The 27,827-nt window shown below is 60.6% G+C and overlaps 1 protein-coding gene across 2 annotated transcripts; it reads left to right on the plus strand.

Annotated features, from left to right (window-relative positions):
* Nucleotides 1–7,082: 7,082 nt before the first annotated feature.
* On the plus strand, nucleotides 7,083–27,618 carry HNF1B (HNF1 homeobox B). Of its 2 annotated transcripts, none has more exons than XM_054647040.2 (9): nucleotides 7,083–7,420; nucleotides 11,732–11,931; nucleotides 13,172–13,436; nucleotides 13,871–14,112; nucleotides 21,261–21,421; nucleotides 24,013–24,145; nucleotides 24,246–24,437; nucleotides 24,811–24,929; nucleotides 27,419–27,618. In XM_054647040.2, exons 1-9 carry the CDS (start codon nucleotides 7,083–7,085, stop codon nucleotides 27,437–27,439), a joined length of 1,671 nt encoding a protein of 556 aa, XP_054503015.1. In that variant the 3' UTR covers nucleotides 27,440–27,618. The 2 variants fall into 2 exon arrangements, with proteins under 2 accessions (XP_054503015.1, XP_054503016.1); XM_054647041.2 differs by having other exon boundaries at nucleotides 13,250–13,436.
* Nucleotides 27,619–27,827: the final 209 nt, after the last annotated feature.

The raw sequence follows: 27,827 nt of genomic DNA on the forward strand, positions 1-27,827 counted from the left end.
CACGCTCGGCACGCTGGCACGGTGGCACCTGCAGGGTGGGGGGTTCCCATGGGGGCACAGCCTGGGCAGGCAACATCCCCAGTCCCTGCTCCTGGAGCAGCAGGAAAAACGTTTGAATTGGAATGGGAGGGAAAACTCTGTGGAACTTGAAATTTGCTCATAAACCCGGGCTGGCCGGATGGGAGGCTTGCCACATCTTGCTCGAGCGCTGGCCCACGTGCAGAGAGCTGTGATGGGCCGGGTGATTCACCACCCCTGTTCCTGCTGCCCCTGTGTGCTGGGGTTGGGCTGGGTAAATATTTTGGGGGCACCCAAAGCTCAGTACCCAAACATCACCATGGCTTGGGCCAGTCCCCTCGCTGCTGCGGCCACCGCTGGGCTGATGCTTTTACCAGCAGCAATGCCCCTCTCTGTGCCACCCGTGCCAGGGGGCCCATCCCAGGGACAAAGGCAGCGTTCAGGGCCCCGGCCGTGCTTGGGCGGCCTCGGGGATGTGTGAAATTCGGCTTTGGCCCAGCTCCTTCCTGGAGCGGAACTGTTCTCAGCGAAACCGTCCCCACCGCCGCCCTAATGGCTTTTCTCTGTGCGCCTGCATTAATGAACGCGAGGCCCAGCCTAATCGGGGGGAAGCCATGCAAGTAATTGCTTGAATTTTTAATTCGGGGTTATGATAGGGGAATCAAAGTCACACGGCAGCCGCCGAGGCCGCCCGCGGCTCCGCGCCATTGACTCCCGCAATTTGCTTTTGATTTTTGCCCTCCCAGCTCCCCCCACGCCCGCTGGGGACCCCGCTGGGGGCCGGGGCTGGACCCTCCCAGGGAGGGCACCTGGTGCAGGGAAAAGTGCCTGGACTGGGGGGTCTCACCTGCAGCAGGGCTGGGGTGAGCTGGGCTGTGCCCATGGGGGGCTCTTGCCACAGGTGGGAAGTTGGTGCCAGCCTCCAACAGCATTTCCTTGTGGAGAGCTGGATTTTACTTTTCTTGGGACCTTTTGAATTTCTCAGCTTCCATTGTGGCAGGTCTTGCCCTCAGCCTGAGGAGCCACCAGTGGGGACACCCTGCTCAGAGCATGTCTGGTGGCACCATTGTCACACGAAGGGCCAAGTGACACAGACACTCATGGCCATGGGGTGACACCTGGGGTGTGGGGCTGGCCAGGTTTTGGGTTGGGCCTCCCTGTAGCACAACTGGGACTCGCACTGAAACCTCCCCAGATTTGGAACCTCTGTCCTCAGGGAGCTCCTCCAGCCCCGAGCATCCCCTGGGCCCTGGCAGCGGCCACGCTGCTTTTGTTTTCCCAGAAAACAACCCCACCTCCACACTGGTTCCAGCTCGCTTCCCTCCGCTTTGTCTTAAAATTAATAAAGAGTCAGAGGACACGCGGCAAAGCAGAATGGCATCTGTGCAATGCCCACCCCTGTGGGGACACCGTGGCCAGCAGGGCTACCCTGCCTGGCACTGGGATCGGGGTGCAATGGGAAGGGCACAGGGCTGGTGCCACGCTGACCATGGGGCACAGCCGGGCACAGTGGGCTCAGGGCAGCCCAGCAGCGCTCAGGGACCCTCTGCCTGCGCGGCTGTGCCCCGTGACCCCGTGTTTGGGGTTTGGGCCGCTGTTGTGGTGTTCCTTGTGCCGATCCCAGGGGCAGATAGCATTGTTTGCCCTGACACGTAAGCCAGTGACAACCTCGAGAGCTCTGGCATGGATTCTGAGCGCTCTCCCGGCCTGCCCTGCTCCCAGCAGCGCCTTTTATAGCCCAGCAGAACTTGTTTTGCTGTGGCAGCCAAGCAGAACCTGAGCGGGAGCTGGGGCTGCGGGGGGACCTGAGCGTGGTGGGTGCTGGGTCACGTCCACACCCTGCAGCCCCACAGCCCTGCACAGGGTCCCTGCTCCCCACACCTGCCCAGCCCTGCCCTCCCCTCCAGCTCAGGACATGGCGAGGTTGAGGGAGGCCCCCAGGCTCCAAAAATGAGGGGTCTGGGGGTTTGGGGAGGCTCAGAGTGGGGGATACTGCTGGGGGGGGATGTGGTGGGAAGGCCACCAGTGCAGAAGGACACATTGTCATGGCCATGGGCAGGGGACGAGCTGAGGTGGTCCTGACCCCACTGCCTGTCCCCTGGCGGAGCAAAGGGACACGGAGCAGCCCCAGAGGGGTCCCAGCTGCAGGTGAGGGGCCAGCAGGCCCCCTGTGCCCCCCAGAGCAGCAGAGCCTCGGCGCAGGACGGGAGGTGAAGACGGATTATGAAAGTGTTTCTTTGCTTTGCTTTTGAGAAAGGAGAACTTCAAAGGGGCCATTTATCACCAGACAAAGAGAGTCGCGAGTTATTTGCAAAGCGTAGGGGAGAAACATTAATTATCAGCGTGACAGACAAACGCTGCTGCTGGTGTCCTCCTGCCCACCCTGAGCCCTGTCCCAGCAGGTCCTGGGTGGCTCCTGTCCCCCCCTGGGCCAGCCCCAGCTCCTCTCTCATCTCCTCCTGTGCCAGGTGGACCTGTGGGGCTCTGGGTGAGGGCGCTGGGGTGATGGATGTCCCCAGGGGGATGCATGTCCCCAGCATGGGTGCACCCCCACGGCTGGAGGGGCAACACGGGGGTTCCCCATTGCTGCCCACACTGCTGCCAGCACAGCCCGCCCGGTGCCAGCCCCACCTGAGTGCTCCTGTGGGCTGAGAGCAGACATGGTGGACACCAGATGGGGATGAATCCATCCCTTCAGTCCATCCCTTCAGTCCATCCCTTCAGTCCATCCCTGGGCCCCAGAGCATCTCTTCCTGGACGATGCCCAGGTTCATGTTTGCTGTGCTCGGGGCAGGGGGCACACGGGGAAGAGGAGATGTTTCCACACCACAGCCTTGCTCTGTGGCTTGGTGACAGCTGGGACAGGTCCCTTCCCTGGGAGCTGAGTGGGGTGTGCAGCACAGCCTGTGATGGGGCGTCTGTGGGGCGTCTGTGGGGTGCCAGTGCTGGGGACTGCAGGGGACAGGGACAGCAGGGCTCAGCCCAGAGCTGAGGCACCCCAGCACTGAGCCTCTCTCCCAGAAGCTCTGCAGAGGGCGAGCCAAGGCTGTGCCCGTGATCTGGGACAAGCCAAAAGGCAATTTGCATCCTAAACAAAGGTGCCCACAGACCTGACTTCCCCGGAGGGTGAAGGTGGCACCCCTGTGCTTTGGGGGCTCTGTCTGTCGGGGTGCAGGGCGGGAGGGTCCCCGTGGCCCTGCCAGCGGGGCGGGCAGCTCTGCCTTTCATGTGTGACCCCTCCCGAAACCACAGCTTCCCTTGGGCCCGCGCGGGATCAACCGCGGGTCATATTTAATAAAGGTGGGGATGGGAGAAGGCTCAAAACATTACATCACCTCGTGTGGGGGAGGCGCAGGCAGGCAGGGAATGCGAGAATCTCAGCGCAAGTGGGGGCAGAGGAGAAAAAAAACCTCCGTGAGGGGGTTTAATGGGCTGCTCTGGTGGGAACTCTCTTGCCCACTGCCCGCGGGGTCAGAGGTGTCCGCACGCGCTCAGGCGTTAAATGAAACAAACTGTAAGGGAAAAATGAGAGGCAGACACCAAATGTATAAACGTGTCCGTGGCAGAAATCCCCCGGCGCTGTGCCCGCACCGGTGCCCACAGGAAAAGTGCCCCCAGTGCCCTGTGCTCCTGTGGCCCCACTCTGCTGGTGCCAGGGGACACGAGGCTGGCCCAGCCACGACAGGGGGTGCCAGGGGACATGAGGATGGCCAGCCAGGACAAGGGGGTGCCCTGGGCCTGGCTCCTGTGCCACTCAGTGCCAGGGGACACGAGGATGGCCAGCCAGGACAAGGGGGTGCCAGGGGACATGAGGCTGGCCTAACCAGGACAGGGGGTACCCTGGGCCTGGCTCCTGTGCCATGCCGTGCCAGGGCAAAGTCCCCTGAGTGCCTGAGTGCCTCAGCCTGGGGCTGACCCCATGGCTCTGTGCCAGGTGGGAGCTGCAGCCTGGCTCAGGGCAAGCAGCGCTGGCCCCTCTGTGAGGGAGGAGGCTGTGGCTGTGGGTAAGGGATTGCCTGGACAGGGCGGGTACAGCGGGATGGTTTTTCCCTCCTTGTGGACGGTGTGTAGGGATGGGCTGGCTGCTGGTTTGGAGTCTCCGAGATGATGGGGAGCAGGAGGTGAGGCCATTCCAGCCCTGGGAGCTGCCGGCCAATGCGGGCTGGCTGCAAACCAGGCGCCTTCGGAGGCTTGAGGGCAGAGCAGAGCATGCTCCGATTAAAACAGATTAAAACTCCCTCCCGGTGCAGCCTGCCCGCATTGCCAGCCGCAGGCACCTCCCGCTGGAAGCTCGGGCTGATGCTCCCGCCGGGCTGGGGCTGGGAAACTATCTGGGAAAATATGTGCTCCCAGCCCCCGGGGCACCCACGGCCCCCCAGCCGCAGCGACCGCGCTCCTCTGCTCAGAGGAGTTAATGAGCTGTGCCGGACAACGATGGGAAAAGGCGGCGGGCAGCGAGGCTCCGAGGAGCGGGGCGTGGAGAAGGGGGAAGAGCAGCGGGGTGAGAGAGATGGACCAGAAAACGATACCCACTTCATTAGCCAGGTGGTTCCAAACGTGTGGAAACAGGACAAGGTCCAGGGCACCCACTGTGACAGAACACGATTATCATGCGATGCCATGAAGGCTGTGCAAAGACCAAGGCAAAGCTCAGCAGCCCACTTGAAAGGGACAGGGACCTGCTGGGAGCAGGAGCCAGGCTGTTCCCAGGCCGGGCAGCGGGGGTGGCACAGCCCTGGCAGCTCAGCACGGCTCCTGCTCTGCCCTGGCACCTGCAGGGCCTGCACAGCCCGCCCTGGGCACAGGGGCAGCGCTGAGGGCGCAGCCCAGGGCATGGCGGGTGCCACACAGCCCTGGTGGCACTGAGGGGCTGTGCCACACAGCCCTGGTGGCACTGAGGAGCTGACACAGTGAGTGTCACACAGCCCTGGTGGCACTGAGGGGCTGCCCGGGGTGCCACACAGCCCTGGTGGCACTGAGGGGCTGTGACACACAGCCCTGGTGGCACTGAGGGGCTGACACAGTGGGTGCCACACAGCCCTGGTGGCACTGAGGGGCTGCCCAGGGTGACACAGGCCCTGCATGGTCCCTCAGCCCCACGGGTGGGTGGTTTGGTGTCTGTGCCATCTCCTGGGATCTGGAGAATTTTGGGGTGACCTGCTGTGGTGTGAAGGATGAGGGCACCTGTGGTGCAGGGAGTGGTGGGCAGGTGCCAGTGACCCTCGGAGGTGGGAGAGCTGGGTGAGGGGAGCACTCACCAGTGACCTGCTCCCTGCTCCCTGCTCCCTGGAGACCTCGGGGTGCAGGGCACAGCAGGGCTGGGGAGCCCCTGACCCTCACCCCGAGGATTCACACGGTGCCAGGGGGGTCCCAGGGAGCTGCTGTCACCTCCCTGTGGCACCAGAGCTGGGCATTGGCTCCAAGCTGGGAGGCAGGAAGGGGCTTTTTGGGATTTTTCAGTCCTCTCTTCTCTAGGTCGTGCTCAGGCTGCTGTGTGGCCACGGTGTGCTCACCCACGCCTCCCTCCCGACACAGAGAGGTTTCCTGCTCCCTGCTGATCCCAGCATCCCACTGTGGCTCTGCCCTGTCCCCGAGGGGCAGGGGGCTCTGAGGGTGCTGTGCTGCCATGCTGGCCCCGAGCTGCTCTGTTCCATGGAGCAGGAATGGTTTTAGGGACAGTTCAGGCTGTTCAGCCTGTGCGGCTCCCAGCTCCTGCACAGGCTGTTCCCTGCCCAGCCGCGGGGCTTTTCCTTCCCTTCCTTTCCTTTCCCTTCCTTTCCCTTGCCTGGCTCTGCAGGAACCCAACTGCCAGCAGCTGCCCAGGGTGTCTGACGGAGAGGGGACCCATGGCTGGCGGGTCAGGGACCAGCAGCTGCGCTCCTGAGGGGCTCTGGGGCTGCATTTGGGGTCTGCCCTGGGTGCTGGTGGCTGGCAGGGTTTTCTGTGTGTTTTGAGATGGGCAGGTAACTCTGGGTGCCCTGGACAAGTCTGACTCTGGGAACACTGGGTTTAGAGCTGTTGGCCTTTGCCAAGAGCAGCAGGAACGGGAAGTGCTTTGGGCACCTGGGCAGTCATGAGTGGAGATTTCAGGCCTGCCTTCCCCTGAAGGGTCCCGGGCTCCTCTGTGCCCTGCTCTGGGTGTGGTTCTGCCTCTTGTCTTGTGCCTGCTTTGATTTCAGTGAATTTAATTTTGATTTTTGTTGATCTTTGGGACTTGGTGCATTCACAGCCGTAGGAAAAGCAGGTTTTGTTCAGATCCCAGAGCACAGCTTGGATCTCTTCTCTGCCCATTCCCAAACCTGTTCCCTGCTCCCAGCCCTGATTGCTGCCATGGGGCAGTGGGGGCTCCGTGTCCCCGGTGACCTCTGTCCCCGCAGTGTCCCCTTTGCCAGCTGGGTGTCCTGCCATGTCCTGCCCAGCTAAATGGCACTGAGCCTGTCCCCAGAGCTGCCCCACAGCGGGGGCCACATCCCCCACGGGTAACCCCCGTCCTGGGGGCGCTCCCTGGACCCTCACAGCCTCTTCCTGCCCTGTGCCGGGGCTGGGGCACAGGACGCCACACACTGGAGGACACGGGGGAGAAACCATGAAGGGTTTTCATCCTGGCCCCCTTCCAGCGCGGGCACAGCGCCCGGGGGAGCCGAACCCGCCGGGGGTCCCGGCTCAGCCCCGGGGGGCGCGGGCAGAGGACGGCGCTCCCTTCCCGGGGTGCGCCCGGCACCGGGACCCCCGACGGCGGCTCCGGGGCGGCTCCGGGGCGGCTCTGGGGCGCTCGGAGCCGCCGTCCCGTGCCCGTGCGCGCCGTCCCGCCCGGCGCTGCCCCCGCCGCTCCCCCGGGGCCTCCCGCCGGCCGCGAGGCAAAGTCCGCCCCGGCGGGCGCTAAGGGCCGGGCCGAGCCGTGCCGGGCCGGGGCGGGGGCCGGAGGAGAGGCTTTGGCGCTGATTTGCATAAGGTATAATGCCTTATGGTGGCGGTCATGGCTCGGTAGAGCGCGGCCCGCGGCCCGCAGCAGCCGCGGCCGGGGCGGAGCGGGAGGAGCGCGGCGAGCGGAGCGGCAGGAGAGGATGGTGTCCCAGCTGAGCGCCCTGCAACGGGAGCTGCTGGGCGCCCTGCTCAGCTCCGGGGCCACCAAGGAGGGGCTGATCCGCGCCCTGGAGGACATGGTGCCCGCCGCCGGCTTCGGCGTCAAGCTGGAGAGCCTCCCGCTGTCTCCCGGCGGGCCCCCCGACGGCAGGGCCGCGCTCCCGCCGCTGGCCAACGGGCACGGCAAGGGCAAGCTCTCGGGCGACGAGGGCTCCGAGGACGGCGACGACTTTGACACGCCGCAGATCCTCCGCGAGCTGCAGTCGCTCAACACGGAGGAGGCCGTGGAGCAGCGGGCAGAGGTGGAGAGGATGATCAGGTACCGGCACCGCCGGGATCCGCCCGCGGGGCTCGGCCCGACGGCCCCGGCCTCCAGCGCCCTGCCCGGGGCTCGCTCCCGGTGTGTCGGGCCCGGTGCGGGCTCCCGGCGCTCCCTGCTCGGTGTGTGTCCGTCCCACCCCGTGGCGGCTCCCGGGGCTCCCCGCCCGCCCCGCGGTCGGTCCCGGTGGCGGCTCCCGGGGCTCCCTTGCCCGGCGCTCCCTTGTCCGGACCCCGCGGCGGAGCGGAGCGGGCAGGGGGAAGCCGGACCCGGCGGCCGCGTCCCCCCCGCCCCGTCGGGGCTGCCCGTTCCCGTTCCCGGTCGCGGCGGGGCCGGGGCTGCCGGGGCCGCGGGGGCTCGGACCGGCCGCCGGCTCCGTCCGTCCGCGCCGGCGGCTCAAACGTAAACCGCACCACGTGGAGCCCGGGGCGTTATTAATTTATTTCTATAAATCATCAACAGAAAGATACACAAAAGGCCGCGATCAGGGCGATCGGGCCGGCGGGTTATTCATTGCCGGGGTTGTAAAGCGGACCGGGAGCGGGGAAGGAGGAGGGAACCCCCGACGGCGGCGGCTCCGCTCCGGCCCATCCCGAGATGCGGCTCCGCTCCGAACCGAACCGGGCCGGGCCGGGCCGAACGGGGCAGCCCCGGGCTCGGCGGGCAGCGCTGCCCCGGCCCGTGGGAGCGGCACCGACCCCGCTCCGGAGCCCCGGGGAAGCGGCGCCGGTGTGAGCAGGTGGGAGCCCCGCGGGGCCGGCCCCGAGTGCGGCGGGCACGGCTCGGGCTCTGTCCGTGTGTCCCCCGCCGGGCGCTGCCGTGCCCGTGCCTGTCGCGATGCCCAGCGCGGTGCCCGCCGCGGGTGCCCGTGCCCTCGCCAGCCCGCAGAGCCCGGGAACGGCCCCGACTCTTCCCCCGGGATCTCGGCAGCGACGCGCTCCAGTCCCGCCCCGGTGGCAGCAGGTGCCCTTTGGGGACAGGGCAGCGCCACCCGTGCCCGCCCAGACCGGGAGCCTTCGGGTGCCGAGGGGGCTCCTGCGAGGGAGGATCCATCGCGGGCCTCTCCCGATGGGCTGCCAGCCCTCCTGCTCGGCACGGAGCCTTGCACCCCTGGGTGCTCCCACCTGTCCCCAGTGTCCCCCCAGTGCCCGGGGTGGCTGAGCCCGGGGTCCCTGTGCTCCCACAGGTGTTTCTGTGCAAAGTTTGCCTTGGGTGCAAACAAGAGCGGGCACATGTCCCTGAGGAGCCTTTGCAAAGAGCTCGTGTTTGCTCTGAGAGAGGCCTTTGTACTTGGAGAGGGAGCAGGTAGGGCGGCCGGGAGACACCGGCTGCAGCCCTGCCGGGGCTGAGCCCCCTCTTCTCCCGCTGCCCCGGGGTCCCCACCCAGGGCAGGCTCACTCCCGGGCTGCTCCCACATCCCTGGGCTTGCTCAGGAGCCCTGCAGCTCTCTGGGACCGCGGCTGGGGCTTTGCTGCCCGCCCATGGCGTGGTGGGGTCACCCACGGAGAGCCCAGCTCTGCACAGACACCCCACAGCTCCCTGCCTGCCCCATCCCACCTGCAGGGCTCACCCACACCTCACTCAGGGAAATTCTAAATCCCAGATCCCACCCGTGGGCTGGGGACTTTGGGAAGGCCACCAGCCCTGGGGACCCAGCAAAGCCACCCCGAGGTGTGTGGGGAGTGCAGGCACAGCCGACTGATTGCTGGTGTGCAGGGAGATGCTGAGCAGGATGGCAGTTCTGCAGGGAGCTGGGTTTTATAATCCATCTCTATAAATTCTTGGCATATTTCTCTGAGGATGTGGAGTGTATTTACCTGGTTTTGAGGCTGACAAAATGGGTGAGCTGGTCTGGGAATCGCTGGGAAGAGGAACAGGCTTTGCCCCCCACCTGTGTGTGAGGCTGAACGGGGAAATGGCTCTTTCTCGGGCAGCATTGGCAGCCAGGCTTTGTGGGGCTAATTTTGTGCAAGAAAAACACCTTTCCATGGTTCTGGTGAGAAGGACCGTGGAGACAGGGCTATAAACTGGTTTTCCAGTATTAGAAAGCACTCGTGGGTTGGGTCGGGGTTTTGGTTTTGTTTGTAAGTAAACTCCTGTTGAAGATTGGACAATTAATGTTTGTTTTATTTCATTTTGGTGACAGAATCAAAGAATAAGGGCTGGTGTTGACTCAAAAGGTTTTCCTCTCTGGCTTTTTAGGTTACCAAAAAAGAAAGGAAAAAAAAAAAGAGGCCAAACAAACACTCAAACGTTTCATTTTGGGTCAAGTCCAAACATTTTGTTTAACATGAAACAAAATGTTTGGGTTTGGTTTCAGGTTGTTTAACCCTTTTGAATACGGTCAAGTTGATTCGTAAAGGAAAAATCACTTCTCAGAAATTAAGACCCGAGTAATTGTTTTGAAAGTGTAAGTGTGAAACACGTTGGAAATGTCAAGGTGAAGCCTTTTAAAAAATAATTAAATGGAGGGAAATTCCGGGATTTTTTTTTACTAATTCTCAGATATTTTTCCAGCCAAAATGTTGCCAAATTTTATTTGAATTTCAGAATCTCCTCTGTAGCCCCCGAGTCCCTCACCTGACATTTTCCAAGCGTGCTCTGATTCACTGGCCCTCGGTTTCACTCTCAGCAAACGCTGCCCTGGGCTCGGTCGTGAACCAAACCTCTCTTAGAAATGATAATGAGCTCTGTTTCATTAACTTGTTATTAATCAGTAATTAGTGGGATCGGTTGGGTGACATGGACTGCTGGTGACAAAGGTCTGCCCGAGCCCCTCAGCTGGGGCAGGCGGCGGCTTTGCCCGGTGCTGCTGGGCAGGACATTTTCTCCACATCCTTCTCCTCACTTCCCACTTTTTCTGGGAACCATCCCATGGACAGGACCCCCCAAATCAGCAGGGTTCCCCTGCCTGGGGGATGCAGGTTTGGGCACAGGCTCAGCAGCTCCAGGAAGGCTCCGTGGCTCCTTCCCGGGGTGACAAAGCCCCGCTTGGCTCTGCTCCGCTGTTTTGCCGTGGATCCAACCAGCTTTGTTTTCAAGCTATATTCAGGAATAAAAGTAAGAAATCTACTTCTTGGGCTTTTTGCTTTTTTTTTTTTCTTTTCTTTTCTTTCACTTGACAAGGTGAAGGATCCAAAGTAGGTAATGAATTGGGAAAGCAGTCGGACGTTCCAAGCGCAGCGTTGGGGCATCGCATTATTTGAGTGCAGGACTGTGACCAGCTCTGGGCTCATACTGATTTTTCAGTGCTGAAAGTTCTCCCTTTTAGGCCAGGATAAACCTTGGTGTCTTGGATACAGCACAGGTGTTTTGACCTGTTGCTCTGCTGTCACACTGGGCATTCGATAGAGCTAAAGACCACGGACAGCATTTGGATTTTCAGCTAATTTTCCTAATTTTATTTTTTCTAAAATAAAATGACGCTAATCAGAAGACTCTAAATCAGCGGACAGTAAAGTAGTGTGATTTAGAGAAGAGTCATTTACACCTGGGTCCTAGAGGAGCCAGATTCAAGTGTTTAATAATAATCAGGAGTAACTCAAAATTTTCGGGGGTTTGGTTTCGGTTTTGCGTTCGGGGACTCGTTGGGTTTGTGTGCCTGGTTTGACCTTGGCTTCTCAGCCTTTTGCGTATGGTCAGTGCGTGCACAGCTGTGGGAGCGAGGGAATAGGGTCCTTTTTCAGGGGATATTGAGATTTTTAGGTCATTATCCCTGTGGGAATGGAAGGAAGAAGCTCCACAGCAAGCGCGGCAGGTGGGGTTCGGTGGCAGTGCAGGGGTCCCTGGCAGCTGGGGGCACAGGCACAGTGCAGGTGCTGCACCCTGAGCAGAGGCAGGAAAAACACCCCCAGCATTTCTTTTTCTTCATTAGTAGACCAGGATGGGCTCCCCCTGCCCATCCATGTGTGTGTCCCACTGCCTGTGCGTGTCTTCCACGGCAGAAATCGCGCCCAACGAAAGGGCAGCAGCTCATGGATGGGCTGTGCCTCTCCATGGAGGCTCTGGAGGAGCTCTGCTGGCATTGATGGGACCTTGGCGTGTCCCACAAGGACACTGGAGGAACAGCCTGGCTGTGATCACACAGTGATGGTGTGAGCCCCCATCCCACCAGCCCTGGGGTGGGACAGGGCTGTTTTGGGAGCCTGGGGAAAAACATACACTCCAAGGATCTTGTGTCCTTCTGAAACAGTTTTAATAATAATAATAAATAATAATAGTAATGAAAGGTTTCCATTATGGGGAGAAGCAAATACTGGGGGCTTTCCCCTGCTGGCAGCAGATATTAACCCTTGGTTTCCCTGCCCACAGCGAGGACCCGTGGCGGGCAGCGAAGATGATCAAGGGGTACATGCAGCAGCACAACATCCCCCAGAGGGAGGTGGTGGATGTCACCGGCCTCAACCAGTCCCACCTGTCCCAGCACCTCAACAAGGGCACCCCCATGAAGACCCAGAAGAGAGCTGCCCTGTACACGTGGTACGTCCGCAAGCAGCGGGAGATCCTCCGCCGTAAGTACCTGTGGGAATGGGGGGGAATGGGGGGAATGGGGGTCCCCGTGTCCCTGTCCTGCCCCTGGGCACCAGCACCAGCCCCAGACTCCAGCTGTGCAGAACCTCCCCAAAACAGTTTTCCAAGCAAAATGAATTTAAGGTGTAGGAAAAGTGGGTGAGAGCCCCTCTGGGTGGCAGGGTTCCCCCCGGCTCATCCACACGGCTGAATTTCTGGGTATTTGTGTTTGTTAGAGCTGGGAAAGCAATTAATGATGGCTCACAATTAGGTGCCTTTCCCACCTTTGCACCTTTTCCTTGTTATTTTTCAGGCTGCTCATTTTTTTTTCAACTAAGTGCAAAAAATGTAGAGAGAGAAAATTAAAAACCCCTGAATTGCTGTTGTGTGTAGCAGGGTTTGGGGCAGTCTGTGCTGTTTAAAACACAGATTATTTTGACGAAGCACACAGGCTATTCCTTTGTGCCCCTCTCCCACTCTTCCCTGCTCTGGGATCTGTCCCGTAGCTCTCAAAGCAGCCCCGAGTGGCCCTGGCACCCCTCAGGAAAGGGCTCTGCCTCCCTCTTCCAGAAGGATGCAATATCCAGCAGAGGGGAAGTGCAGAGAAGGGTTTAGCACCAAATACCATTGCTCTGAAAACACACCTTGAGACGTTAGAGCAAACAGAGCCTGCTCCAGCCTTGCCCTGTGTTTCCCCCCCCCCGTCATGGGGGGAAAAGCCATTATAAAAAGAGGGAGAATTCCCCTGCAAAACTGGGAATAATAAAACCCTCCCATTAATCTCCCTTTACTGCCGTGGTGACAAGTGCCGGGGCTGGGGCGGCCGCCGAAGGTCACCTCTGGTGCTGCCCGCCCCGGGCACGGGTCCCACCACGCTGGGAGGGGACTGGGAGGGGAGCTGTGGCTGAGCAGAGATCTGGGGCACCCTCTCGGGGGGCTTTGCAGCCGTCCTGCCCAGCGCCTTGCTTGGAAAAATCCTCCCGAAACAAGCGCAGGCTGGCAGGGGCCCTGCCCATGAATATGCATGGCCATAGCATGCCCTGCACATGCCTCCCCATTAAGCAGGGGTGGCAGCAGGCTGGCCCCTTCCCGGGATGGGTGGCAGGGAGCACCTGGCTGGCTCCAAAGCCTGCTGTGGGCTCGGGGTGCTGGGCAGGGGGCACGGGGGGGCCCCCTCGGCGCGGGACGGTGGCTCCGAGCGGCGGCTACAGGCCAGCTCACGTCTGCTCCTTTCTCTTTCAGAGTTCAACCAGGCAGTCCAGGGTTGTGGAAATATGACAGACAAAGGCAGTCAGGATCAGCTGCTGTTTCTCTTTCCAGAGTTCAATCAGCAGAACCAGGGGGCTGCCCAGCTCGACGACGCCTGCTCTGAAACGCCCAGCAAGAAGATGCGGCGCAATCGGTTCAAGTGGGGGCCGGCCTCCCAGCAAATCTTGTACCAAGCCTACGAGCGCCAGAAGAACCCCAGCAAGGAGGAGAGGGAGACCCTGGTGGAGGAGTGCAACAGGTAATGGCTGCCCCACACACCCGTGCTGCCTCCCCTGCCCACAGCCTCAGCCTTCCTTCTGGAAGCCACGGGAGATGCTGCAGGAGATGCCGTGGGAGATGCCGTGCTCCAGGCTCAGCACCCTGGCTCCCGGCTCGTGGCACAGCTTTGCCGAGCTGCCAGGCCTCTCCTTGCCATGTTTTCCCCCTCTGGGTGATGTCTGGGGCAGAGGGAGCTCCATGCTTGGGCAGGTGTGCGATGGGGGTGCTGCAGGGATGATACAGGGGATACCACAGGGATGCTGCAGCATTGCCAGAGGGAGCAGGGACGGCGTTTAGTTGAAGAGAGCAGGTGGGCGTGCGGGAGGGGCTGAAACTCCCCCAGATTTGTGATGTGCCGAGGCCCCTGCCTGCCCCCAGCAGCCCCCTTGCTCCAACGTGTCCCTTGCCCCGCAGGGCCGAGTGTCTGCAGCGAGGAGTGTCCCCCTCCAAGGCCCACGGGCTGGGCTCCAACCTGGTGACGGAGGTGCGGGTGTACAACTGGTTTGCCAACCGGCGCAAGGAGGAGGCGTTCCGCCAGAAACTGGCCATGGATGCCTACAGCTCCGGCCAGCCCCCACACAGCATGAACCTGCTGCTGTCCCACGGCTCCCCCCACCACAACCAGCCCAGCGCCTCCCCGCCCAGCAAAATGCCAGGTGAGCCTTGCCGAGGGTGCTGGGGTGGGGGCAGAGCTCGGGGATGCAGGGAGAGGATGCTCAGCCGGTCCCGGTGGCGATGGAGGGCAGCACGTGCTGTCACTGCAGCGTTGTGGCCACATGGTGAGCGCTGGATTTCCGCCGTGCCGGGATAAATCGGTGTTTGCTCGATTGGTTTAACTCAGGGCACTTCAGTTCCGTGTGGGCTCGGCTGGGCAGGGAGAGGCTGTGCCCAGCGGGGCAGGAGGAGCTGCCCCGTGCCTGCCGTGGTGCAACAGTGCCAGTTCATGGGGTGTAGCCCTCGGGGGAGCCCTGGTTCTGGGGGTGCAGGGGCAATGCAGAGGGAAGGGGTGGCAGCATGTCCTGGCCCCCCTGCACTGGGCTGGCTGCATGGCTGTGCAGCATCCCCGTGCCACAGCGGAGGGAGGTGGATGAAGAAAGGAGGTGCAGGGTGAGCCCTCCTCCTCCTCCTCACACCCCAAAGTCCGGCCCCGCCGTGCCCAGGGCTGGACAGAGCAGAGCAGAGCCGCCGAAAACCCCCGGGGGATTGAGTGGGAGATAACGACGTGGGGAGGGGGCTGCACACCGGGCAGGGGCGAGAGAGGCATTGTTAGGAGAACAATCCCCATTGTCCCTTACCTGCAGCCCGCTATGGGCACAGGGGCCTCGGAGATGGGGGCTCCGTGTCCCCACTGCCCCACGTCCCCTCGGAGCCAGCCCGGCCGGGGAGGCTGGAGCCAGCCCTGGAAATGCCCCAGCCTGGTGTAAAGCACACCCAGCTGTGGAAATGCCCCAGCCTGGTGTAACACAGACCCAGCCTGGTGTAACACAGACCCAGCTGTGGAAATGCCCCAGCCTGGTGTAACACCCACCCAGCTGTGGAAATGCCCCAGCTTGGTGTAACACAGACCCAGCTGTGGAAATGCCCCAGCCTGGTGTAACACAGACCCAGCTGTGGAAATGCCCCAGCCTGGTGTAACACAGACCCAGCTGTGGAAATGCCCCTGCCTGGTGTAACACAGACCCAGCCCGGCACAAAGGCAAACCCAAGGGGCCCGTGCTGCGGACAGTCCCCGCGGGAAGGGCCCGGTGCCCGGGGACGCTGCCCGCGCCCCGGCGCTCGGTGCTGGCAGCCCCCGAGCGGTACCGGGGATGTCCGTGCGCAGCTCCCGGCCCCGGAGGAACCGGCAGCATCCCGGGGACCGGCCAGCGGTGACCAAAATGTGACCCTGCCCCAGGAATGCCCCGCACAATGGCGGGGACGGGCGGGACGTTTGCCCTGCTGTCAGCGGCTGATTGCTTACAAGGTGCCCTACAAGCACATTGTCAGCAGAATCAGCTGTTTTCGGTGTCGCGGCGGGCTTCACAATGCCCCACCAGCATGGAGCCCCGCATTGTCACGGCGCTGTCCCCCGTGCATGCTTAATTGACAATTAAGCCGGGGCTTTGAACGAAGCCCGCTGCCTTTGATGTGCCCCCGGCCTGGCAGCGCACATGGGGCACCCCCCGAGAGCCTTTGTGTTCTTCTAGTAGGGGACAGCAATTACTGTAACCGCGGGCATTTATCTCGGGGCTGGAGGGCCCTTAAGCCCCCAGGTTTCTTTTGCCGTCGGAGCGGGGCCAGCAGGGCCCGGCCGTGGCTATAGGGCCGCTGACAGCCCGTCCCGAGGGGCTTTCGGCAGGGCAGGAGTGATGGCTGCGGAGCGCAGCCCCTCCGGAGGGGTCAGCAGGGCTCGGCTGCGGGAATTTCTCGGCGGTCGGTGCTTGGATCCGTCTTGAGGAGGAGAGGATGGGCATGGCGAGGGACACCGTGGGGTTTTAGGGCTGATTTGGGGGGAAGCAGCCAGGGATGGAGCTCAGCTTCAGGGCGCTTGGAGCAAGCTGGGTGCGGGACGTTCCCAAAACATCACCGGGTGCATCTCTGCTGGAACCCCTCCAGGGCATCTTTGGGGATGCCCTCTCGGAGGTGCACACCCGGCTGACCCCATGGTGGCTGTCCATGCTGGGATTTGAACTGTCCTTGCCCCGAGGTGGCGGCGTCTGGGCCGCTCAATGCCTTAACAGCTTAATGACAGCGCTGGGACACTGCTCCTGTCCCCCGGCCCGCCTCGGAAACGATGGGGCTGCAGCTCTGGGGCTGCTCAAAGCTCCCCCGTGCCCGTGCACAAAGAGGGTCGCCTCTCCTTGGGACATCAATGGGGTCTGGCAAAAGGGCGGGATGACAGCGGGGCAGGGATGAGAGCTGTAAAAGTCAAACATCCTCCGGCCTCTTCTCGGGGACCCATCTGTCAAGCCTCGAGCTGTAGTTTTTAACTATTTGGAGGTAAATACTTAAAGCCTTTCTATCTCGGAGGCTCCTCTCCGAGGCTGGACTTTTCCCTTCCTCTGGGTTTTATCAGCGATCTTGGTTCCCTGTTTGATTTGAAGGTCACTCGGGGCTTTATCTCGGTGCCATGGCAGACTCTGGCTTATGCCATTTTTATCTTCAAGAGCCCCGAAGACAATCGGGGCATTGATGAGATTAGGGGAAGCACCGCCCGCCCCCCGAGCCCGCCCTGCATACAAAGGGCCGCCCTCCCTGCAGAGCCCCGGCCCCAGGGCGGGGGGCACAGCGTCCCTGCAGCCTGTCCTGGGGGGCACAGCATCCCTGCAGCCTGTCCGGGGGGCTGCACACCCATGGAGGGGGCACAGCATCACCTCCAGCCTGTTCTGGGGGCACAGCATCCCTGCAGCCTGTCCTGAGGGCCTCCACACCTGTAGGGATTAGGGTGTCATCCATCCATCCATCCTTCCATCCATCCATCCTTCCATCCATCCATCCATCCATCCATCCATCCATCCATCCATCCATCCATCCATCCTTCCATCCATCCATCCATCCATCCTTCCATCCATCCATCCCTGCTCTGCAAACATCAGAGTAGCAGATCAATATCTGAGCAATCACATTTATTTACATATATATGTGTATATAGGTATATGTTAAAATGCATTACTTTTATACATATATATATACATTTAAATATCTCTATATTAAAATGCATTACATACATATATATATAGATAGATATTTAGATATCCCTATAGCTGGAGATAAACATAAAAATAACCCAGTGCCACCCCTGAGATTCTTCCTAGAACCCAAAGGGGTTTAACCTCCCTTTACAAGAAGAGCCCATCAGCAAACCCTGGCTCTGGGGTACCCTGGTTTGTACCTGTCTCCCTCCCCGTGGTCTGGGGGTGCTGCCTCTGCCTGGGACCCCGTGGCAGTGGCTGTAATATTTTACTGTCAGGGACATTGTGGGGCTCACTGGGTACAGTGCACTGTGAGGAGCTTTTCCCTGGTTTATGGGGGTAATTAGAACTTTATGACAGCAGCGAAATGGGAGGGTCTAGTCCCCATAAACGGGTTTATAATGGATATAAACTATGCACCTCTGTAACTGAGCGAGATTAACACTTTAGGGACAATTTGAGTGGCAGCCCAAAAATCAGAGGTGCCCTCGGTGCTGCCTGGACCTGAATTTTGGAAGGGTGAAGTTGTTCCATCAGCGACCTGGCTGTCCATAGTGTCAATGGGTGAAGCATCACTGACTCCAGCATCTCCCCAAAAATTACACTTTGCTTTTCTCACCCCACTTTGACACCCTGCTCTGTGCCAGTGGCTGCATCCTGGAGGGTCAGGCAGAGCCAGAGCTGCATCCCCTCCGCTGCCAGATCACCAGTGAATTTTTGGGGTCTCTTTTGGGGTTTGGCACTGCTGGTGATGTGCAGGACATTGGTGAAGGTCTGGGCAGAAGTCCAGAGCTGGGGAAGGGGCAGACACTGGAGGCTGGGATGTGCTGTGGCACAGTGGCAGCGGGGCTCCTGCAGCGTGGGAATGACAGAAGTACAATGAGGGGTTTTTAAATACAATTTAATAATATCAAACATGACTTAAAGCAAAGCAGAACCAAACTGCTTCCCTGCCAGTGCCTGCCAGGGGCACGGGCTGGTGTGTTTGGGGAAAGGCACAAGGCAGGGATGAAAGTGATAAAGAGACTGATCCTTGCCCCAGACTCCCTCCACCACCCCCAGCCCCCAAAGCTGAGTCAGGAGGATGAGTGTGGCACCCCAGAGCAGTCAGGAGGTGCTGGGGGTGTCTGTGGTGCCCTGGGGCTGTCACTCTGCTGTCCCCATCCATGGCTGGAGCAGGGCTAAGGCTACGGGAGCCAGACCCTGCTGGGGCAGGGGAGGGCAGTAAAACATTTCACAGCCTGTGCAGCTCAGGGCCCACACAATGGCCCATCCCATAAACAGACTTTTATATTATGGCTGTAGCTCCAGTTAAAAAAAAAAAAAAGCCTTGAGGAGGGAAGGCTCCACAGCCAGACCCATTCCCAGTGACCCCATCCAGGCTCCTCTGCTGAGGGGGAATAAATCCCTTTGCACAAGGGCTGCCTCCAGCTGTGGAGGCACAGCAGAGCAGCAGGAGAACCCTTGTGCTGGGCCCTGATGGCTGTCTGAGCCCAGCCCATAAAGCCTGGATGCCAAAGCCCCGGGGGAACCCTGCAGTCCTGGTGCTCCCAGCTGGAGCTGTGCCCCTGCCTTCACCCCAGCTCTCTGGGCAGCTGCCAGGGGCTGTGCTGCCAGGGCAGGGCTGCATCCCAGGGCTCAGGGATGGAGGGAGGCCTGGGAGCTCAGAGGAAAGGCCCCCCCATTCCCAGGGAGCTCCGTGAGTTCCAGCAGTGACAGCAGCAGCAATGCCTTGTAGTGGCATTAATATCCCTGATATTAATGATGTGATCTGCCCAAATCCAACCCAGCCCTGGGGACACGTAAATAATAGCACCCCTCCCGTTGTGGGGATGGGGAAATAATAATAATAATAATAATAACACCCCTCTCATTGTGGGGATGGGGAAATAATAACACCCCATAATAAGGGAGCCCTGCAGGAGGATTCTGCCTGCCCAGCAAGTGGTTCTGAGCAGGGTCCCTGCTGGGGCTGGGCAGTGGCACCGCTGTCACCAACCCCAGAGCCCAGCCTGGCTCTCCTGGGGAGAGCTAATCCTCATCAGGACTCTTCATCAAGACACGGAGTCTTCAGTGGTTTTATCTAGAGACCCAAAATCTCAGTCCCCAGCCTATCTGGGGATCTCGGCGCTGGTTATTGTTCCTCAAACAATCAAAGGCTCGTCCTTGGGGCTGCAAGGAAGAGCTTCAAAATCAGCATTTAACGAACCTCCCGTGTGTTTTAGAGCCAGCTTCACAGCTTTGGGTGGCTTGGCACCACCCCCTCGGCTGCACAGGGCATGATTTTGCATTTAAAATGGACTTTTTTGTTGTTCTTGCTGAGCCCAGAGGAGCCCGAAGACAGCAGAAACTCTGATTTCCTTGGCGAGAGGAGCCGTCTGTGCCCCGTCTATCTCTCAGATCACGCCCAGGAGAAAGGGCTTTGTTTTATCTGCCCTGCCATTGTTCCAGCAGCCGGGATCCCGGCCCGCAGTGAAGCACCCTCTGCAGGAATGGGAATGGGAATGGGAATGTGTGTGACAGTGCCCGGGTTGGGTAATGTTTAAATGTTTACCCTGTTCGCGGCAGGGACGTCCACTCGGGCAGATATCCACCTGCCAGAGGACATTCTTTTATTATCAGGGATAAGGGGCTTTGCTGGGAAATCATCAGGAACCAGACATGGGGAGGAGATTCCTATCTGTGGGTCGTGTTTAAGCAGCTGATGGGGGAAATTCGGGGGCGATTACAGAGTGGCTGTGTTGTGGTTTTGGTGCAGGGCGTGGGTGGCTCCGTGCTTGGTTTTGGAGCTGGGAAAAGCTCCTGGACTCCAGTTCTGGTTTCTTTGGTTTTCCTTGGTTCAGAGTTTAATTTTAGAGTTGTCCTCAGAGCAGCCTTCACAGAGGCAGCCCCAGGCTGAGCCTGCCTGGGACGGGCACTCTGAGGAGCTGTCCTTGGGGTGGATGGCAAGGTGGGCTTTGCCACCACGGGATTTTCCCCCAGGTTTGTCTGTCCATCCTCCACCACTTCCATCCCAGAGCAGTTCAGTCCATCTGGCTGCGAGCACAGGCCTGGACTCCTCCTAAGAAATGGTTTTTCACCCTAGCTGTCAGGGCAGCCCTGTAAAAGACACTTTTGTTTGCCGTGGGTTTTCCTCAGTTAATTATTTGTGATCTGTGGATGCCTTTCCATGACACATGGCTGATCATATGGTTATCAGCCTGGGGTGCTTCAGCCAAATTAAATATATTTATATGGAGGACCTGTGCTGGGGCCAGATTTCCCTGAGGGCAGTGGAGGGCTGGGGTCTGCTCTGGGGGCTGGGGGGTGTCTGGTCCCTCTGCCTCCCTGCAGAGCCCTGTTAGTCACACACTGTGGAGGTGCTGAGAGGGAATGGGATGCAGGAGGGCCTGAGAGAGCAGTGGGAGCCATGGATGGGGGAGCTGGGGATGGCTGTGGGGAGCAGGGAGAGCCTCAGGGGGCTCACATGGGGGTGCAGGGTCACTCCCCATGCTGCAGGGTCCCCAGTGAGGGTCCAGGAGCCACGGCAGGAATTTGCAGGGTGGCTGAGAGCTGTGCAAATGGAAACCCGAGGGGTGCAGGTGGGTGTGGGGCTCCTTTCCCCCGTGGCATTGGGCAGTGTGGGATTGCAGCTCCAGCCATGAGCTCCTCACAGGAACTCCAGGAGATGGAGAGAGGGAGGGACAGCCTGTCCCTGTTTGTCACTCACAGGTGTCACTGAGGAGCTGGCACACATCTGCATCCTTGTGCCACACACCGTGACAGGGCTGGGGGGCTCCGAGGGGCTCAGCACCAGCCTGGCACACCTGGCACACCTGGGTGGTGCCCGTGGGTGATGCAGGGCTCCAAGGGGCTCAGCAGCACCCTGGCACATCTGTGCAGTGCCCATGGGTGATGCCAAGGCTGGGGTGTTTTGCAGGGCTCCGAGGGCACACCTGGCACACCTGTGAGGTGCCCCTGGGTGATGCCAGCCCCGTGTGTGTGTGTGTGTTGCAGGGGTCAGGTACAGCCAGGGCACACCTGGCACACCTGTGAGGTGCCCCTGGGTGATGCAGGGCTCTGAGGGCACACCTGGCACCCCTCTGTGTTACCCCCTGGGTGATGCCATCCCCATGTGTGTGTGTGTGTTGCAGGGGTCAGGTACAGCCAGGCGGGCGGCGAGGCCGCGTCCTCGGGGGCCATCAGCCACCACGGCGGCGCTGCCATGGTCACCACCAGCCAGGCTGTGCTCCAGCAGGTCTCCCCGGCCAGCCTGGACCCGGGCCACGCTTTGCTGTCTCCCGAAGGGAAAATGGTGAGTACACCTGGCCCATTGTGGCGGCGGCGGCGCTGATAAGATAAGAGGGCCCAGGGGCAGAGCAAACAGAGCTTTCCCCGGGTTTCACACCGGCCCGGCTGAACAATGGGGCATTGTGGGGGACCAGGGTGCCACTGTCCCCACCTCCGAGGTGGTGGGACACACGGTGTGCTCCAGGTGGATCTGCCAGAGCCCAGGGTTCATTGATTGCAGGCTGAAGGTGCTGGGTGGATCTCTGTTTGCTTTCCCCTGCCCATGACACGGTATCGATAAAATACTCATTCATTACTTTTCCTGAAGCCCTCCCAAGTTTGGGAAGAGCTTTCCCTGTGAGCAGGGACCTTCCTGTCCCAGGGGATTGAAGCTGCTCATGCTGGCTCTCTCCCTCTCCCCTTTGCCATGGGGCTCTGCTGGGCAGAGCTGTCAGTGTCAGCGTGGCAGCAGTGGAGGTGGGACATCGGCATCCCTGTGGTGCTGGACACGTCCCCATGCTGCTGCTGCTGCAGGGCCATGGCACTCGGGGTGCCCCTTCCTGCTGCAAAGCCCCTGGAGGGGTGGGTGAAGGAGCAGGGCAAAGAGGGGGTGCAGGAGGGCGAGGAGGGGGTACAGAGGCTCAGGCCAGGACGGGATGGGTGTGATAGCAGAGCACAGCCCGTCCCTGGAGCAGGCTGGCAGAGTTTGCCTGCAGCTGCTGCTTTTCCTGGAGTTTTTTTTCCGGCTGAAATCGAAAGTCAAACATGGCACTGGCTGACGGGGCCAAGCCGGTTCTTCCCCGGTTTTCACTTCCATTTTCAGAGGGCTGTCCCTCCTGGGCCATCCCGTCCGTGCCCTGGCAAGGCTGGGAGGCCATGGAGGGGCTCACTGTCCCTCCCTCAGCTATGGCACCGTGTCATTGTGCCATTCCCCCTGGCTGGAGAGGGTCTCAGTGCAGCCCCTCAGGCTCTGGCACTCACCCTGCCAAGCCAAACGTCCCCTGCCATGCTGGGGGGACATTGCAGAGAGACACCCCAGCCCACTGCCTCTGTCCCAGAACGCCCAGCTCACCCCAGGGTGTGTTGAGCCTCATAACCCTCAGCCTGGAAGCCATAAAATGAGTCAGGGATGAAGGCAGCAGCAGCAGCAGCACTGCGTGCCCAGGGTGGGGGTCCCCGAGCACCAGGCAATGCCAGCACCCCCTGCCAGCTCCTGGGACCGGGGCAGAGACCCCCAGAAGGGGCTGGGCAGCGTGGGAGGAGGAGAGGGAGCAGATTAAACTGGAGAAGGCACTCAGTGAAATGCAGCAGAGGAGCCCTGCCGAGTTCTCCCCAAGGCACAGACACTGCCCAGCGCCGTGGGGACCCTGGCTCTGCCAGCTTATCTCTGATCTCCAGGCAGGGCTAGCTGGTGCTTGCAAGTGATTTAATAGAAATATGCTGTAGGCTGTGGTTTCTAGTAAGTAAACATGTGCCTTTAATGCCCCACGTGAAACAAGGAGCTGCCAAGGAAGTTGCTGCATCTCTCAGGAAAGAGCGTTCCTGAGGCTTCAGAAATCGCTCGTGGCTCACTCTTTCCTGCTCCGGTGTTTTCCTCAGCTGTGTTAGTGCCAGAGGGTCTGCCCTGAGGGTCCAGTGCCTGGAGGGGCTTTTCCAGTCATGCACAGTCCAGGTGCAGTGCTCTGGGGCCAAACACCCCGTGCGAGGAGCCGGGGCTGCGGCGTGTGCTTGCCGGGAGCTGTTTGACTTGTGCAGCCGAGTGTGGTGTAACCCGGCCTTGAAGGGACTTTGAAAGTGGAAAATACCGGATCAGGAAACGTGAGTCACTCCCGGGCTTTGGAATTTATTGATGGATTTGTTTCAATTGCTATCTCCAGCTCACATGTGCAAAATAAACAAGGTGCTCGGGACCGGTGTCCAGAAATGTCACCTGAAGGGCTGCAGGGATGGCTCTGAGCTGGGACTGGGGTCACCCAGTGCAAGAGGCTCTAACAGCAGGAATTAGGGGAAGGTGCAGCAATTAAGGAAATAAGGCACTTACACGTCCTGGGAAGCAGCTCCAGTGCTGGCAGCACATGCCAAGTGCCTTTGTCTGATCCCTAAACTTTGGCCCGAAACCCCAGCATTGGCTGTGGCTGCGCACACCCGCCCTGTCTCACCTGTATCCTGCCAGATTGGTGACTAAGATCATCACCACGAGGCCCTTTTAACCTGCCTCCTGTCATTTTTCTTCACTTCCCCTGAGTTTATAGGTCCCACTTTCCCCTGCAAGCAGGATGGTTGGGAGTTAATGAGTGTTGAGAGCCCTCAGCTGTCCCCGGGGCTGGAGCTTGGACTCGGGGTACAGAGCAGCCAGGGTTTGGGATGTGCCGTGATCCAGTGCCATGCTCCAGTGCAGCTGGAAGCCAGTGCCAGCAGAGCCTTTCCCAATCAATGCTGCTTTGCTGTGCATGAACACCAAGCTGAGGTGCTGCAGTCTGGGAGGGCTGTCTGGGGTGAAACCCAGCGGGACTGGAGCCTGTTCCCGTCTGGGGAGGGGGCTCTGCTGGTGCCCCCCGTGTCCCCATGGAGGGGAGGAGGGGGCTGTGCCCTGACTGTGCCTGTCCTGCCTGGCAGATCTCGGTGTCGGGGGGCGGGCTGCCCCCGGTGAGCACCCTGACCAACATCCACAGCCTGTCCCACCACAACCCGCAGCAGTCCCAGAACCTCATCATGACGCCGCTCTCGGGGGTCATGGCCATCGCCCAGAGTAAGTGCAGCCCCAGCTCCCCTGGTGCCCTGCCCTGCCCTGGCAGGGGTGGCCCTGCTGCTCCTGCTGACACCCTGCTCTGCTCTCTCCCTGCTCCCAGGTCTGAACACCTCGCAGGCTCAGAGCGTCCCCGTCATCAACAGCGTGGCGGGCAGCCTGGCAGCCCTGCAGCCCGTGCAGTTCTCCCAGCAGCTGCACAGCCCACACCAGCAGCCCCTGATGCAGCAGTCCCCGGGCCACATGGCACAGCAGCCCTTCATGGCCACCGTGACCCAGCTGCAGAACTCACACAGTAAGGCCTGGGGGAGCTGCAGAGGGCCCCTGCATGGATTCAGATGGGAAATGAGCTTGTGCTCTCCTCCTGCTCTGCCCTTGGCTGCTGCCCCTCTCCCGTGGTTCCAGCCCATGGCATGCTCAGCAGTGCAGGCTGGTCACATCCTGCCTCATCCCTTCCTCCCTCCGGTCCAGCCACAGCCCCTCAATCCCCATGGCTTTCTGGGGGTGAGCTGCTGCCTGAGGATGCAGCGGCTTGGAGGGAAGCGCTGGGTTCTTCCCTTGGCTTGTTTGATCCCATCCCCATTCCCTGCTGCCCGTTCCCATCCCTGCCCCTGCCGTGGTGAGGGCTGGGGTGGCTTTTCCCTGACCTGTGTCCCTCCTGCCCACAGTGTACACACACAAGCAGGAGCCCCCCCAGTACTCGCACACCTCGCGCTTCCCCTCGGCCATGGTGGTGACGGACACCAGCAGCATCAGCACGCTCACCAACATGTCTTCCAGCAAGCAGGTAATGCCCACAGGGCTGGCTAGGCTGTGATCCTGGGGGGCAGCATTTCCCCCTCTGGATGTGGGGCTGGAGTAGCAGAGACCCTGTCCTGCTGTCTGTGCTCCCCTCCTGGGGGGCACTGAGGATGGGAACCCCATCGCAGCCCCTTCATGGGCTCCAAAACAACTGCTTGTGGTGGTGGGATGGGATTTGGGTGGTTTTGATGGTACCAGGCAGGCCCTGCTCATCCCTGGGGCAGCCCCATGGGAGTGGAGCATCCTGCTGGGGCTGAGGAGGTAGAGCCAAGCAGGCTCTGCTGCCCACGTCCAGGGGGATCAACCCTGGCTGGAGTCAAGTGGAGTCCAAGGCTGCCCAGCTTCCCTCAGCCCATAAACCTTTATCATCTGCCCACTGCAGGTGTAAGGCTGGACTTATCCTGGTTCAAATCAGGTGTGTGAGGTTTTCCTTAGACAATGGTCCCTTTCTGAGAGCCAGCTCTGGGGACTGTGGGAAATATGTGGCCCTTATTGATCGCTAGATAAATAAGAGAGAGCCTTGAACTTGCATTCAGATAAACTTTTCTTCCCGAGGTTTGACAGGGGACAGGGAAAAAATGTCTGCAATGACCACAGAGTAAATAGAGTGTGGGATTGCTGGGGGAGCCCCCAGCATCGCTGTGGGATCCTTGCCGGGGGTGGAGGAAGGGGCTGCAAAGGGGAGTCCTGGGGGCTTTGGGGTGCTTGGGAAGGGGTCAGGAACGCCTCCCCCGGGGGATCCCACTCGGGGCAGTCTCAGGGTGAGCATTCAGGCACGGCCGCCCCCCAGCTCCATTTCCTGCGTGCGGCGTTATCGGCCCATCTGCTGCGCGCTCAGCCCGAACTGCCCCTGATTAATCGAGCTCTGCTGCCTTTGATGCGGCAGCCCCGGGACACAGGAAATGTCCCTGGCAGCGAGATAGAGCCCGGCCATCCCCGATGCTGCCCGCGGGCCCTGCGATCAGCCTACCCTGACCACGCTGGGGCTTTCTGCCTCCATCACCTTCCTGCGCTTTGATTCAAGCAGGGCTCAGGAGGAGCGATACGGGGCCAGGACCCTTCACCTGCACCCACCCCCCGTTACCCCCAATCCATGATAAACATCCTGCAAGCACCAGGGCAGGATGTGAGCTGTGTCCAACAGCAAACCCTCCCAGCCCACGGGGTCTCTTTTCCTACCAACCATTCTGTGCCCAAGCTACTGCTGGAAAAAATCTCTTTGGGCATGGATTTCTTTCTTGGTGGTCAGCAGTTTCATCAGCCAGAGGTGGATGGAGTGTAGGGGCCCCATAAATGCACCTCACCACCCAAATACCTGAATATTTTTGGTGATTTGGGTTTCTATCATTGACTGGGGCTGCCAGGGGCTGTGCCCTGGCTCCTCCACACTTTGCCTCGGCATAAGGCAGGGAGCCCCCACCAGATCCCCAAAACCTGTTCCATGGTGGATGTGGCTGCTCCAGGTCCTGCCAGGGGGACGGAGCTGGAGGGAGGTCCCTGCTCACCCCCAGCTCTCCCCTCGCTTGCTGTGGGTCCCTTATCAGATGCTGCTATTAGACCTGGAAGGGGCAAATACCTCGCTGTTCCTTTGACAACGCTTGGGGCCGAGGCACCGCGTTTATGACGTTGGCAAACACCTGATAGCCAGGGCCAGTCCCTAATGACATGTCACGGGAGCCTCCTGGCGTCTCCTTATCTCCGCCTGATGATGTTTGCTGTGCAAGGTCACCCCGCCCCTCCCGTGCCCGCCGGGACCGGGGGGACCCCGGCATGACAGGGATGGGGAAGGGGCCCCTGCAGTGGGATGGATGTGGCGCAGGGGGTTTGTCCCTGGAGATGAGAGCATTGCTGGGGATGAGCCCCCGGCATGACAGGGATGGGGAAGGGGCCCCTGCAGTGGGATGGATGTGGCGCAGGGGGTTTGTCCCTGGAGATGAGAGCATTGCTGGGGATGAGAGCATTGCTGGGGATGAGCCCTCGGCATGGACAGGGATGGGGATGGGGAAGGGGCCCCTGCAGTGGGATGGATGTGGCGCAGGGGGTTTGTCCCTGGAGATGAGAGCATTGCTCCTCATGCCTGGCTGCTCCCGGGCTGCCTGGCACAGCCTGGCCACAAACAGGGCCTTCTTTAGCTTTATTATTTTTGGGAGGGGGTGGCAATGCTGGCTCAGAAAGTATTTTCCCACTGCCTCCCCCAATGGGGTGCCAGGGAGGGCTCGGGGCTGAGCAGGGCAGCACCAAGGTGGTCACGGAGCAGAGCAGGAGGTGATGCAGGAGGGGATGCAGGGATGCAGGAGGGGATGCAGGAGGTGATGCAGGGATGCAGGAGGGGATGCAAGAGGGGATGCAGGAGGGGATGCAGGAGGTGATACAGGGATGCAGGAGGTGATGCAGGGATGCAGGAGGTGATGCCTCCGAATGCTTTGTGGTGCTGCCTCCTCCTCCCTCACTGTGCTGCTCTCTCTCCCTCCGCAGTGTCCCCTGCAAGCCTGGTGATGCTCCACACCTCGCTGCTTTTGCACACAGCAACGGCATCTTCCTTTCCTGCCCGTGCCGCCGGGGGCCGCCTGCCGGGGCCGCCCAGCAGCGAGCGAGGAGCCCCGCACGGAGCCGGGCTCGGGGTTTCCTCCCGCGGGGCTCTCCCGGGCCCTGCCCGCAGCCCAGCCGGGACCCGCCTCTCCATCCCTCCACGCAGCGTTTCCGAGACGTGTCCTGGGAATTGTTTTGCTGAAGTATTTGCCTTCCAAGAGGCTCTCCCGAGGAACAGGGCACGGGCTGTGCTGGGAGCTGGCAGAAGGGGAAGATGGATCATGTTTAAGTTGTACTCCTCCACTCGGACTGAGAGGGACCGGGTCTGTTACTTGGCGTTTGGAGGGAGGAACTG

This window comes from Agelaius phoeniceus, chromosome 20 (assembly GCF_051311805.1).
Source record: "Agelaius phoeniceus isolate bAgePho1 chromosome 20, bAgePho1.hap1, whole genome shotgun sequence".
NCBI lineage: Eukaryota > Metazoa > Chordata > Aves > Passeriformes > Icteridae > Agelaius > Agelaius phoeniceus.

Excerpts from the sequence above, each read along its gene's own strand:
- HNF1B (XM_054647040.2), top strand. The coding sequence starts at position 7,083 with ATGGTGTCCCAGCTGAGCGCCCTGCAACGGGAGCTGCTGGGCGCCCTG. Across the intron at positions 11,932-13,171 it reads GCAGCGGGAGATCCTCCGCC|AGTTCAACCAGGCAGTCCAG; the intron begins GTAAGTACCTGT and ends TTTCTCTTTCAG. Across the intron at positions 13,437-13,870 it reads CTGGTGGAGGAGTGCAACAG|GGCCGAGTGTCTGCAGCGAG; the intron begins GTAATGGCTGCC and ends CTTGCCCCGCAG.